Source organism: Penicillium verrucosum (genome assembly GCF_028828655.1).
Source record: "Penicillium verrucosum strain IBT 35672 chromosome Unknown utg000003l_segment0_segment0, whole genome shotgun sequence".
Lineage (NCBI taxonomy): Eukaryota > Fungi > Ascomycota > Eurotiomycetes > Eurotiales > Aspergillaceae > Penicillium > Penicillium verrucosum.
In genome coordinates, this window is record NW_026643212.1 from 5,035,550 (window position 1) to 5,050,763 (window position 15,214).

The 15,214-nt window shown below is 36.3% G+C and overlaps 2 protein-coding genes across 2 annotated transcripts; one reads left to right on the forward strand and one right to left on the reverse strand.

The window, feature by feature from the left end:
• Positions 1-1,403: 1,403 nt before the first annotated feature.
• N7516_009469 (putative MFS sugar transporter) lies at positions 1,404-3,601 on the forward strand (the record flags this gene model as incomplete). The annotated part of the gene is made up of 11 exons (XM_057222188.1): positions 1,404-1,440; positions 1,503-1,560; positions 1,612-1,646; positions 1,758-2,006; positions 2,059-2,211; positions 2,268-2,380; positions 2,438-2,688; positions 2,744-2,817; positions 2,885-3,071; positions 3,130-3,306; positions 3,355-3,601. 11 exons carry the CDS (start codon positions 1,404-1,406, stop codon positions 3,599-3,601), a joined length of 1,581 nt encoding a protein of 526 aa, XP_057072460.1.
• A 194-nt stretch (positions 3,602-3,795) lies between these two features.
• On the reverse strand, positions 3,796-6,457 carry N7516_009470 (uncharacterized protein; the record flags this gene model as incomplete). Its single annotated transcript, XM_057222189.1, has 6 exons — positions 3,796-3,943; positions 4,002-4,548; positions 4,596-4,743; positions 4,803-4,965; positions 5,025-5,525; positions 5,580-6,457. 6 exons carry the CDS (start codon positions 6,455-6,457, stop codon positions 3,796-3,798), a joined length of 2,385 nt encoding a protein of 794 aa, XP_057072461.1.
• Between the last annotated feature and the right edge of the window lie 8,757 nt (positions 6,458-15,214).

The window sequence follows — 15,214 nt, forward strand, 5'->3', positions numbered from 1 at the left end:
TCGTTTCCATCGAGCAAGGTTGCTTCCATCAAGGAGCAACTTGATGCCTTTGTTCAGCTTGATCGTTTTCTCTTCTGGGAGGTTCGTCGCTTGTGTGCGTGGCCTTATGACGTAGGAAGCAGGCTGCTGCTGCTTCTGCTGCTGCTCTTCTGGAGCAGGTGCTGGTGATGATGAGCCCTCACCAGCATTGTCGTCCTCACTGTAGTCGGTCATTCTGACTGGCTGTTTGTGTCGAGAAAGTCACAGCGAGCCAGGAGAAGAGAGATCAGCAATGCAATGATATTGGTGCTGACTGCTGATGAATGAGAAGGGGAAAAGAAGAAGAGGAGAGAGAGAGGAGACTATCTTGTATTTGACATGTGACAGTCCTGACAAACAAGGTCATGTGATATGATCCCAACAGCGGTTGTGGATTTTAGAATTTGGCTGTTGCTGCGTGGTCCGATCACGGTGCGAACGCAGAATTTTCACTGTCGCACGTTTGGCGATGTGAATAACACTGGAGAATAATGGGGATGATCTCGGGAGACGATATCCTCGGTGATCAAAGTGGGGCTGCGGGACGGGCCGAAGGATGTCCCACAAATGCCGAAGATTAAAATTATGATTGGCCAGAATAATTGAATTTCGTGCTCTGGGACCGTGCTGCCACGTGACTATACTAACAATAGAAGTGGTCTAATATAAGGTCATGTGACGCAGATCGGAAGTTAGACGGAACCGAGCGGTGTCAACTTCCGAGGCATTATCCGTCACCTTGCTCATAGCCCGAAATAATGTCTGCTCCCGACATTACTCGGCTTGTAGGCTCTCCTCGGATCCCTCGTGCCCATGAGCGATGCCGCTCCCGCGAGGTCCGCTTTGATAGCAATATCCCTTCCATGACCTGTAGCCCGGGAAAGCTGCGGGAGGGTCACTGACCCAAGAGGGGTATCACATAGGAATTTCGTTACTACTACCAATCGCAATGAGACTGGGTGCACTTGATTTTAGCTATGTACTAAGTCCTTGTATAAACCATCTTCATTTATCCAATCCGAATAGTATGATGCTGGTAATGGAAAGTATACAAGAGTGAATGGGCCATGACATGCACTGATGTGCGGTATTAAACGTATGGTAATTCAATAGGAAGTATGGAAATAAAATACAAAGATAATTTATGTCAAAACTCAGTCCCTCGGGTTCTCCCCACGAATCCAATTCCAGCAAAGGGTAAAAGTAAAATTTCTCGGGTGTTCCCCGGATAGCCCCCTCCGGTTCTTTTTGCGTACTTCCCCATATCCCCACAGATTCCATTCCTAATTCCCATCTTCAATTTGTGTGAAGGGTGCAGATCAGGTAGATTCAACAACTATATGCATTTATCACTGCTGAGGCTCTCTCTATAATCCCCACTCATCATGACCAAAGAGCCGAGCCCCTTTGAGAACATACCGAGTAAGTCTTTGCTGGCCACATGTTTATTTTTCATCATAGGGGTTCTAACTTTATATTTGAAGACAATACTTCTCCTCAATGGTACAGAGATCCAGGTTTGAGGGCGAATGTTGCCCATTGGTGAGTCTCAATTCGGTAAAGAAATCTCTGCCATGACCTAACGGGAGCTAGCCTGGGGTTGTGTCTAGTCATATACTATCTTGTGCGTATGTCACGCTTCCAATTATATTATTCATACTAAACAAGTTAATAGGGCTGTCAGTTCTACCACTTCTTTCTTTGTTCTCCCTCATTCCGGGGCTGACTTCCTTTAACAGATGATGCCGGCCTTCTGAATGGGTTACAGGCTCTCGAGGCTTGGAACAAGATCTTCGATTATCCCACAGGTGCCATACTCGGTGTCTATGCTGCGTCTTTGTATCTCCCTTCAATAATTACCGCGTACATAGGCGATATCCTATCCCAAAGATATGGGCGGAAATTGGCCTTGGCCGTCGGATCCGTTATTGTATTTGGTGGAGCGCTGTTAAACGCATTGGCTAATAATCCAGGAATGTGGCTTGCAGGTATATCTAACACTAAGCCTCTCTACATGCCTTTGTATTGATGCTTTTCTAGGTCGTGCCATCATGGGTGCAGGAGGTGGTATCTCTAAGGTGGCTGCACCCGCGCTCATTCAGGAAATCGCCCATCCCCGACTGCGCCCCATGCTGGCTTGCTGCTATTACCCATTTTTCTACTTCGGTAGTCTGCTTTCTGCACTACTTTGTTGTATGTCTGCGTAACCCTTTCCCGTTTTCTATCCATATTGACGTTAATCCTACCAGTTGCGGCGCTATATATACCAAATGACTGGTCGTGGCGAATGCCTTCATTGGTGCAGACTGTTGGACCTTTGATGGTTCTAGTTACATTGATAAGATGTCCAGAATCTCCCCGTGTAAGGATCCCCACCGTTTTTATACCATTGGATCGATGATTAATGTCTTGGGTTCAGTGGCTTGTTTCAAAGGGGCGCGTGGAAGAAGCCTCCAATGTGTTAGCGACGTACCATGCTAACGGAGATACTGACGACTATCTTGTACGTTGGGAATTAGTCACAATCGAGACATCAATCGAGAGCGAAACTACAAGCCATAAAACTTCCTACTTGGACTTCTTCAGAACGAAGGGAAACCGTCGACGCCTTGTCGTCCTTCTCTCTCTGTCTATAGGAAGTAATTGGGTCGGAAATGGCATTATTTCCTAGTAGGCTTCTTTGCCAGTCACCATCTGAACATGTTAACTGACTATTATATCACAGCTATCTTACACCGGTGCTTCGGTCAGTTGGAATAGAATCTCCTGTGAAGTTGACACTTCTTACTTCGGGACTAGGTAGGCAAAGACTGTGGCAATCATTTATACATAGCAATAGCAGCTGGCTAACGTGTGTCCTTTATAGCAATATGGAACTTGATCCTTGCATTCGGCGCTGCACTCAATGTCGAGCGCTTCGGTCGTCGTCCTTTATTTCTCATTTCCATCATCGGAATGCTCCTTTCTTACGTGCTTGTCATGGGATTATCAGCCGGCTTTGCAAATTCAAACAGCCAGGCTGTGGGTACAGCAGTCATACCTTGCTTGTTTATGTTAGTGGTTCTCTCAATCCAGTCTTGAAACTAAGACAGGCTAATGTAATCCCGCCAGATATTACGGCTTCTACGACATCGCGTGGACACCGTTACCTGTTCCATACACCGCCGAGATCTTGCCCTTCAGCTTCCGAACAAAAGGTCTGGCACTTTTTACGTCTTTCGGTACAATGGCCAATGCTTTCAATCAATTCGTCAATCCTATTGCCTTGGATGCATTGAAATGGAAATAGTAAGTGTTTTTCCTTGCGAAGGGAAGGAAGAAGCTTACCTTTTGCAGTTACGCCGTGTACATCGTCATATTATCTTTCTATTTGGTGTTTGCGTATTTTATGTACCCGGAAACAAAGAACCTGACCATTGAAGAGGTCTCATTGGTATTCGACAAGACTGATGGCGATATTAGACGGATGTATCACAGTGCAATGAACCAGGTTAAGGAGGGTGATATTGAGAGCCCTGAGCATGAGGAAGACGTGGGAACGAAGAAGGGATGCGCCAATCGTCGAAGCATTGCTAAAGTGTAGCAACGATATTGTTTTATTTTCTTGGGGCCATCCCATCTGAAGAAGTGCATTATTACCATAGCAAATAACATTATAATGGTACATTTGTATATTACTCATTCGTGCTCTGATTATTCACATTTACCAAGAGCTCACTTATGTTTTGTCTCGTTGCGAGGAAGGTCGCACTGTGCGTCGTCGCTTCGCCTAGCCCATTAAGAAAGAGGAATGAAAGGTTGTGGGATATTCAAATATTGGGCGAGGTCGAGGCCCGAATCTTCCACGAGAAGGTCCTGACCAATTAAGGCACTGACATCGAAGTCCCAGTTCAGATCGGTGGGGCCAGAGTCCAGCACCGAGAAGCTGTCGAAGAAATATTAGTTAATAACAGGTACATGAGCCTTAGAAGGTGAGATCATACTTGACGCCAGTTTTACCGGGTTCCGCATCGACGGACATACCGGCATGGCGTGCTAGGTCGCGGCTCAGGCGGGCAACCCAGCCGCAAATGCTGGTCCGGGAAAAGTCATTGGATTCTAAAAGTTCGACTGCCTTCTGGAAATAGTGTGTCAAGACAAGTTGGTCGAATGGCAGAGGAAGCTTTGCTCGAGCGGCAAGGAGACGAATGAGAAAGACCGCAGCTTGGCCTAAAATGAGAACGAGATACTGTGTAGGAAGAGAGGGATATGTCAGAGGCTTCACAAATAGCTGATGGTCGGTACCCACATCTGGGCCAAAGCGGATGATCGTATCGGTATCAGATCGCTCTGTGTAGAGCTGGACAATTGCGACAGCTGCTTCACAGGCTCTGGTCAAGCATGGTACTGCTATGTCCCTTTGGTGATCTTCATCTATTGCATGTGCAGCAAAAAGATTGAGCGATAGCGAATTCAAGCATAATCGGGTATGCTCTCCGTATATTTGGGTTAACTTGGCACGGCTTCCCAGCGAAATGGCACCGTATGAACCTAGAGTCATCAGTTTCAATTGAACAATCAATAGTGAGCATACTGACCACACCAAGTCCATTGAAGTTGCCATTTGTCTAAAAGTTTATTTGTTGTAGTCAGAAGAGCCGACATGCTGACAGGCTGGTTGAAATCCCTCGGGGACTTTGGTGGTAATCGCGCTTCGCGTAACCCAGAAATCAAATCTATTGCAATCTAAATTTTGGATTAGACCAAGTGTAAAAAAATGGAGCGACATAACGAAAAGGACTTACCAATGAAAGCTCTGCTAGACTTGTCACATACGTCGCAGCCGTAGGGTCGATATGAGTTGAGGATCCTAGCTTGCGTACAAAGGCAAGATATTGCTGAGGGCAGGTAGGTGGGGAGGAAGTTGTATGAGGACGGCCAAACCCAAGACTCAGAAATATGTCATATCTATGAAGTGAGGCAGTTAGTGAGAGCTTAGTCTAGTGACGGTTTAGAAAATCACATACTGATGAACGATTAACCACGTGTGCCATTGGCATATGATACTACTCGCCTTGTGAATATCATCGGGGTCGATTTGAGTCGACTCCAAGACCCGCGCAATCAGCGGGAGATTGACAATGTCCGGTAGCCCAATACGATGCGCCAGACGGGTACATAGGCCGGTGACCATCCACTGATCCGGAGATTGACCCTTTCCTCTTGGGATCCATGCAGAAAAGAGGACGGCGGCTTGTACATCTGATAGCTGATGTTGTTTTCGGACAAGGGCGAGTCCAAGATGTGAGATAGCGAGATCATTAATTGCCTCAATGTCGCTAACGGTGATATCCGGTAAGCCGGCTATGGGAAATTCGATATCTCGATATTTGGAATAGTATCGGCCAGCAATCATCAGAATGACGGTGAATAGAAAAGGAGATGAGTATTGCATATGGCTGAAATAGCTCTCAAGGCCATTGCCCGGTTCAAGAAGCGGTAACAATGGGTGACACTTGTGGAAGAACCTACAGGGTTGATGAGTATTATTATTTAAAGAAATAAAACTGACTGGGACTCACAATCTGAACAGTGCCCATGCCTGCGATTCTTTCACAAGATGCTCCGAAACCGGATCACTCTCCAAGTTGACCCTGGCAGTATACTGGGTCATACCGATCGCGGACTGGTCCCTTAAACCCCCTTCGAGGGTGACCTTTACCGGTTCTCCTGACCATGCAGTTGGGTGACCCATTAACGGAGGGAATGGAGCCGAATTTTGCTGCAACGCAGCCCATCGAGACTGAAGCCCTTCTGGTCCTCCAGACCTAACAGGGGATGCGTGTGTTTGCTGGGAAATAGGTGTTATGGGCTGATTCGAGGCAAACAGATTGACACCGGGTTGGGGAGCATCAGAGGACGCCAGGGCTATACTAGACCCCATATCAGATGATGGATCTGCGATATCCCTCACACTTGGCGTCATCTCGTGCCTCGGAGCGAGTGGATTGGTGTCACCCCAGCTGGGCGACGCGATTAGAAAGCACCCATCTAAAGGAGGGCCGGATGACGGCTGACGATGTGCTGAAGACTGCACGAAACTACTGGACTGCTGTGTAGAATTCAAATGACTTAGACCAGCTACCAAATTTGTGACTGTCCTCTCGAGCTGTAAGAGGCGTTGGCTTGTGACAAAGGGACCCTGGTTGGAAGACGTTCCTCGGTCATCAAAGTCACACTCTATTTCGGATCGCTGGCATGAAGTGCAGGGATGACCACCCATACATCGTAATTTTTTGTTACGACATCTCTCACAGGCCCACGTGGCACGTTGAGCTCGAGGCTTTTGAAGTTGCCTTTCGTCGGTAGCGATTGAGCCACGACCCGCCGAACGATAACGGCTATCGGAGCGACGGCCTCGCTTTGATGCTGCCGCAGAAGTAACTTGGTTGTCTGACATAGGGTTATATTTATCCTATTTTCAACGTTGAGCCACAAGTAGGAAAGGGAAAAGTGAATTGAAAAGAAGGGAAAGAGGGGGAACAAATGGGGAATGGGGGAACCCGAGATACGACCATGTAGAGCCTCCAATAACTATCCTATATTAAGTTTTGACCGCTTTTCATACCGCCTTGTACACCGTCACCTCGATTACCTCTTTCGTACAAATTCTCGTAATTACAACATAGTCTTTTGACAGAAATCTGACGTATTGAAATGTATGGACCTCAGGGCTGATATGGAGAACTCTGCATTTTCTACATAATAGAAACTGCTGTTTCTGTGCGGTTATTACTAAGCATGATTACATAATCTTCCATGGTATATGGTATCATCCCATGTATACAACCTTGCAATTTGACACACCCCCTAGCTCTTAAAGCCTGCATTTTCTTAGCTTTCAGAGCTGCTAAATCCTTCATTTCTTCACTTCTTCTAGATAAATCAGATGCCTGATTTCTCTCATCCTAATCATCTCTCGGAAGAGATACTGCTTCTATCTTAGAAGCGCCTTTATAAGTCTATCTATAGGCATCGCTGTAATTAGAACCTAGTCTACTTTGACTCTACCTATACTAACTTCCTACTTTATTTAGGATCGATTAATATCTATATACCGCAACTTCGTATATATCGTCGATCCTTCCTTTATTAATAGATCGACTGTCTACTAATTATCGTATATAATAGATAAGAGATAATCTAGTTAGAAGCCTAGTACTTTAAGGACTCGGCGCTATTATTAGACGGTTTTTCCGGCTTCTACTAGAGTAAGAAGCTCTATCTTAATTATCGACGTTATTACTATCTTTTACTTCGATACTTTCTAATCAATTAGACCGCCGTATAACTTATAGATATAACCTTCCGAACTCTTCCGGTCTTTATTATCTCCGAAAGATATATCGCTTATAAATTTAATTAACTTTATAGTAAACTAGAGACCCTTTATTTCGTTTAAACCGAGATTATTATCTAGTTCTTATTATTTAATATTATACTCGATAGCCTAAAACCTAGTTTTATAGAGGTATTAAATCACTCGGTCGATAGTATCGATATACTTTAGACTAGGGTTTATTAGAAACTTAGCTAGTCTAGTTATAGCTTTTACTATATCTAGCCGGGAGATAGTAGTAGTATACTAAATAGATCTAACCTTAGCCTAGAAACTATAAATCTAACTCGGTAATACTACTCTATCGAATAGAAGAAGGGGTTTAGTTCCTATACTTATCGGGGACCCTATCTTTCTCTTAGTAATTAAGTTATACTTAGCTACTATACTTTTAATATAATTATCTTAGTATAGCTAGAGTTTTATCTAATCTCTATCTCTAATAATACGGATATTTAAGAACTAGTTTACTTCTAGTTCTCGTAATTCCTATTACTTCTTAATATTATTATTTAGCTTAGCTACCTACTTAGTATAATAAAGATCTAGATAGTTTATAATAATAATATCGTCTATATAGAAGAAGACGATAATACTATTCTTAATAAAGATATATAGATCTTCCGGTACCGGGATAAGGCCTAGTTTTACTAATATTCTTATTACTTCTTACTACTATAATCTTAGTAATATTCGTAAGCTATAGAGAGCTCTATAGAGTAGTTAGTATTAACCTTATACTTCAAATCCTTATAGATACTTAGTATAAATCTTACTTTAGAATACTAAGTTTAGGAATATATTAACTACGTCTCTCTATATTATATCGAGGTTAAAAGCTACTACTAAGGCAAAGATTGCTCTCGCTATTTTAATAGCTAGGGTAGCTACCTTTTTCTCTTCTATCGATATCTATTAAAGATTACCTCTAACGTAGATTCTCGCTTTAAACTTCTCGAGAAATCTATCTATATTAAATTTATAGGTAAAGACCTATTTTAAAGATAGTACCTAGATTCCTCTTTAATTCGGAATTAGTACTTTAGTATAGGTTTCTTTCTTTTTAAATATCTAGACTTCGAAGCTTACCGCTACTATAAATCTGAGACGATCCAGAGCCTCTGGCGCCTGGGGGCGTTCTTCACGAACCCCCATCGCCAGTTGACGACCGGCTCTAGTACGCGGCGCTAAGGGTATTTGGGTTCGACCTAGAAGACCCCATATACTAGCCACCCGGTTAGGAGCTCTATAGGGACCGTTCGGTTATAGTTGACTTACCACTAAGTTTACTAGACAGCCTACCGCTATTAGCGGAGTCCCTATAGTTCTCCCCGAACCGACTAATTAAGTATCGGGAGGAAGACGACTATAAACTACCGTAGGGCTTATAAATAGAGGAGGAGTAGGAGATAGGGGAAGGGCTGTTTAGATTATACCCGTCGGGATTACCGCGCCCGCCGTTTAATTATTAATAAAGTAAAGGGTAAACGCGGGACAGAAGATAATAAATAGATTAATCGAGGGATTACTTAATTAGGCTTAATTACGATATAGACTTCCGTTTATAAATAGAGGAAAAGATATATATATAGCTAGCTAGTTATTAGGCCTATCCTTTTTCTTTTTATTAATAAGATTCCGAGTTAATATATATCTTTTTCTAACTAACTAATTAGTTATAATTAGTATTATTATATAATCTTATTAATTACTTTTACTTTTATTTATATACCTATACGTTAATTAGATATCCCTATATATATCTAATAAACTAAGTATATCTTTATACTCCTATTATAATATATTATAGCTAGAGAACGTACGTTAAGATTAAGGCCTTAGGCGTAAGATAGCTTACTTTTATTTATCCTAAAAAAAGAACGTAACGGATAAAGAAGTTCGCTAAGAAACGCCTAGGAATTTTCCTAAAGATAATAATATTCTAAAAATAATTAGAGAAGAAACGCTAAATATTATCTATCCTTCTTTTAATTTAATATATTCTCTATTAAAATTAATAAAAGAAAAGAGTCGAATTAAAGAATTAAATATTTTTAATAAGATCCTAAATATAAGCTTAAAAGAGCTAGAAGATCTAATCCTTAAATAAAATTTTTTAGATTTAGTTCGCGATAATCCGCGTCTTATATAATAATATCTTTAATATATAGTCGAGAAATATAAGCTATAAAAATAGGCGATACTCGCCGAAGAATAAAAAAAGGCCTATAAAAAGACTAAAATAAAGAAATCTAAAGTTAAACTATAAATAGATAGACTTAAAGCTATTATATCTAAACTTAAAAAAAATATAATAAAGGAATTTAGGTCCTTTTAATCTTTTATATAAGATATAAACCCCTTATAAGATCCGAATCTCTTATAAGGATCCTCTAAAATAAGATCCTTAGGAATAGAACCCTCTCTAATAGTACTAATCGGTAAGCCTATAAACTTTATAGTAGATAGCCCTATTATCGAACGATTAGCTTAGATACTATAAAATACTACCCCCCTAAACTAAGAATAAAGCGATTAATTATAACTATCTTTAAAATTACTAGACCCGCCTCTATTTATAAATAGTAAGTAGCCTCTTTTTAAAAAAATAAAAAATATTAATTCGAAATAAACTCTAAGCGAACGCGGATTACTACCCTATAAACTTTCTAAAGATTACTTATATTATTAACCGCTATAATAGAGAGATAATAAAATATATTCTACTAAGATAATAGATCGGCGCGACCTACTAATATTATAATATAGCGGAAATTCTTAAGTACTTAGATAGTATCTATAAAGACCTAAATTAACTAGTTAACGCTAAAAGAAGCTACTATTTACTAATTATAAAAAAGAGGGATAAGTTCGGATAATTCTTATTTAAATTCTATTATCTAATAGATAAAGTATAGATAGACCTTAATAGCCGAAAGAAGGACCTCTACTATAAATTTATTATAGATTTATAGAGGTTAGTTATCGCGGATATAAATAGGATATCCTTATTTAATAAGTTTACCTAGATCTATTTATAGATCTTTAATCGGTTAGATATAATTATTAATTAAGAAAAAAAGAAATCTATATAGAACTAAGATAGTAGTAAGGGAGGCTTAAAAAGCTATATTATTATAATAGTTACCTCTACTAACCTACTAAGAGCTAAAAATAGTAAGACCTTAAAAGTAAAAACTAAGATTAATATAGTAAAATATTATAAATATAGAAAAAATAAATATTTTATAAAGAACTATTAGTAACGAAAGATAAAGATAGTAACCGCGACCGAGTAATTAGTCCCGATCCTAATAAACTAAATAGAGGAGCTTAATAATTTAATAGAGCTAAAAAACTAATACTTTTAGGAAAAATCTCTTTTTTAGGTAGAATAGTCGGTATTTAGATATTTAATCTTATAAAAAAGATATTCTAACCGGACTAAAATATAATTTTTTAGATATAGCTCTTATATAATATTTATACTATTACTATTATAGTATTAGTAGATATAAGGACGGATTATTTTATTATTATTAATATAAACCTAGCGATTCTTCTATTATAAAGATTTAAGACGCCTATAAAAAGATTAGAAATATCCTATCTAATTAGAGGATTTAATAATTAAGATAAACCGATAATTATATATCTTATTAAGTTAATATTAGTTATTAATAGCCGACGATAACTATAACTACCCTACTTAATTACTAATCTTAGAGCTATAGATATTATCCTAGGCCGGCGCTAGCTAGTATATTATAATATATTACTAGACTACTAGAGATATAGTCTATAATAGCTAAGAGAAACTATTATAATTAAAAAGGTAGTAAGGAAGTAGAGTATAATTATTCTATAAGAAATCTTAAAATAACTAATCTTAAACCTAGTATACTAAACCGATATAGAACGACGAGAGTAGAACGCCTAAATAAAAAAACGCGGTATTTATTACTAAAGACTTAAAAAAAGGACCGATAGGGTAATCTAGTTAAGATAGAGCGTATATTAATTAACCGCGAATAACCCCTAAAGTCTTAAAAAGATTAGAATAGAAATCTAAAAAGGATACTTCCTTTAATAGATATTATAATAATTAATATAATAGGATTCGATAGATATATAAAAGAAAAGATAGCTAATATCTTTATTATAAATATATATAAGATTAATAAAATCTTAGTCTATAAATTAGAAAGAGAGGAGCTAGAATAGTAAATCCTAAAGACTTACTATAACTATCTTAATATATTCTCTAAAAAAGACTTAGATATACTACTATTCTTATAAGATAGGATCGATTATAAGATTATAATCGAAAGAAAGAATAAGCTTAGTTATAACCCGCTTTATAAGATATCTATAAAGGAATTTAAAATAGTAAGATAATATATCGTTAAAAATCTATATAAAGAATTTATCGTCTCTAATAGCGCTCTCTTCGCCTTACCGATTATTATAATAAAAAAACTAAATAATAGACTATAATTCTATATAGATTACCGAAAGCTTAATATAATAATAAAAAGAGACTAATACCCCCTCCTATTAATTCCTAAGACGCTTAAGAGATTAGAAAAGATAAAGGTCTTTATAAAGCTAGATATATATTAAGATTTTTACTAAATTAAGATAGACTTAATATTAGAGGAATTTACGACTTTTAAATTAAGATTAGGGTCTTATAAATTTAAGATTATACCTTTTAGCTTAATAAATACGCTAGCGGCTTTCTAAAAATATATAAATAATATCTTAATCAAGTATCTAGACGACTTTATTATAATCTTTATAAATAATATCCTTATCTATAATAAAGACCCTACTTAATATAAAAAGTAGATTCGAAAGGTTCTAAAATACTTATAGAAAGCCGGACTATAAATAGTAATATTAAAATATAAGTTTAGTATAATAAAAACTAGATTCCTCGGTTTTATTATTAATACTAAGAATATCTAGATAGACCTTATAAAAATTAATATTATCGCTAAATAGTAGGTCTTAAAGATAATTAAAAGAGTTTAATCCTTCCTTAGGTTCTATAACTTCTATTAAATATTTATCCGGGACTATAGTAAAATTATAAAACTACTTTACTAGCTAATAAAAAAAAATTATTAGTTCGAATAAATAACTAACTACTAAAAGGCTTTCGAAAGGCTAAAAAAGCTCTTAATAAAGATACTAATACTATACTATTATAACCTAATAGCGGAGACCTAGATTAAAACTAATATCTTAAATAAAGTAGTAGGAGGCGTATTTATCTAAAAAAATATAAATAAGTAGTAATATCTAATATTATTTTTTTTAAAGATACTTTCGCTAATAAAGTAAAATTATAATATCTATAATAAGAAGATACTTACGATTATAAAAACGCTAGCGGAATAAAGATCCGAGCTAGAAGAGCTATAGAAAGATAAGCTATTTAAGATATATACCGACTATCGATCCTTAATATACTTTATAATAAAAAAGAATACTAAATAATTAGTAAGCTTAATAGGCCTAAATACTAATATAATTTAGATTTATTATCGAATACTAGTTAGTAGTAAAGAACGCTATAGCGGATATATTATCTTAAAAAGATAAATCGGAAAGCTCGGTAGATTACTAAATATAAATACTACTATCTCTAAACCGATTAAGTAAAAGGATAGAAACTATAAATAAACCTAAGGACCTAATAATAGCTATCTTCGTACTAATAAATATCCCGGTATCTAAGATAGATATTATAAAATAGGTTAAAATAGTAAATATAGAGTACCTTAATCTTACGCGATATCGAGAAGAGATAATAAACGCGGAGTCGCTATATAAAATTATACCGGCGGGATTACTAATTTATAATAGCCGACTAGTAGTACTAAAGAATAACGACCTATACGCGCGTTTATTAGATAAGATATACTATTAAGTATTAATAATATATCCTAGAAAGAAGAAAACGACTAATCTAGCTAAATAATAATACTTCTAGCTAGGATTATAGAAAGATATAGATAAGTATATAGAAAACTATCTAATCTATAAATAGACGAAACCTTAATATAATAAAAAACTAGGGTTACTATAACCGCTACTAACGCCGGACCGGCTTTAATAATATATTATAATAAACTTTAGATCGTTTTTAAAGGATAAATATAGATATAATATAATATATATTATTATAGACCGATTAATAAAGCGGCTAATCTTAATTCTATACTATAAAATAATTATAGGCTAGGAGATAGTAAGGCTATTTATTAAGTATATATACCGATACTATAATATACCGGACTCTATAGTCTCGGACCGAGGACTATAGTTTATATTAGAATTCTAAAAAGAGTTCTATCGGATCCTAAATATAAAGAGGAAACTATTAACTACCTACTATCCGTAAATAGATAATTAAATAAAGATTATAAACTAATATATAATATAACAACTAAGACTATTTATAGAATACTACTAAAATAATTAGTCGGAAATTCTACCGATAGTAGACTTCGTAATAGTAGTATTTCTATAAGATTTAATAAGAATATCGCTATTTATTATAAAATATAAGTATTAATCTTATATATTATAAGACTAGTAAATAGTTAGCCTACTCCCGAAAACTAGCCTAAAATAAAATATTTAAGAATTCGTTAAACTAATAGAAAATATTTAGGTCCGGATTAAGGCTAATTTAAAATTAATATAAAATATATAAAAATATAAGATCGATAAGTATAAATAGGAACCGGATTTCGATATAAGCGATATAATTTTTATTATAACTAAAGATTAGATAATATAAAAGCCGAATCGGAAATTAGATAACTAGATAGCTAGGTTATATAAAATCCTTAAGAAATCCGGCCGTTTCTTTAAGATCGATCTCCTTAAAACTATTAAAGTTTACCTTATCTTTTATATTAAGAAACTATATAAAATTAGTACTATAAAATCTCTAACCGGATAAATTTAAAATCTTTTAAAGGCTATAGTTATTAAAGACTATAAGAAGTATAAAGTCGAGCGAGTCCTAGCTAATAGGACCTAGAATTAGAAGTTATAATATCGCGTTAAATAAACTAAATATAATAATAATCTAGTATAGTACTTAGCCTCTAATTTTATATATATTTTATAAAAGTTAGTAGAGTTCTACTATATCTATTAAAATTAAGCGGGTCTATCTTTTAATCTATTAAGATAGAAAGAGTATATAGACTAAGATAAGTTCTAGATTCTTTACCTTAATAATAATAGCCTAATACTACTAGAAAGAGAGATATATAATATCGCTTATATAAATATAGCTAAGGGTAGCTACTAAGTTTAATCTAGGGGATATAAAATAATCTAGAGCCTCTAATATTTAGGGGCGTTCTTTATAAACCTCTTATCGCTAGTTAACGACTAGCTCTAGTATATAGCGCTAAAGATATTTAAATTCGACCTAGAAGACCTTATATACTAGCTACCTAGTTAGAAGTTCTATAAAGATCGTTCGGTTATAATTAACTTACTACTAAGTTTACTAGATAGCCTACCGCTATTAATAGAGTCCTTATAGTTCTCCCCGAACCGACTAATTAAGTATTAGGAGGAAGATAACTATAAACTACCGCGGGGCTTATAAACGGAGGAGGAGTAGGAGATAGGGGAAGGGCCGTTTAGATTATACCCGTCGGGATTACCGCGCCCGCCGTTTAACTATTAATAGAGTAAAGGGCAAACGTAGGACGGAAGATAATAAATAGGTCAATCGAGGGATTACTTAATTAGGCTTAATTGCGATATAGACTTCCGTCTATA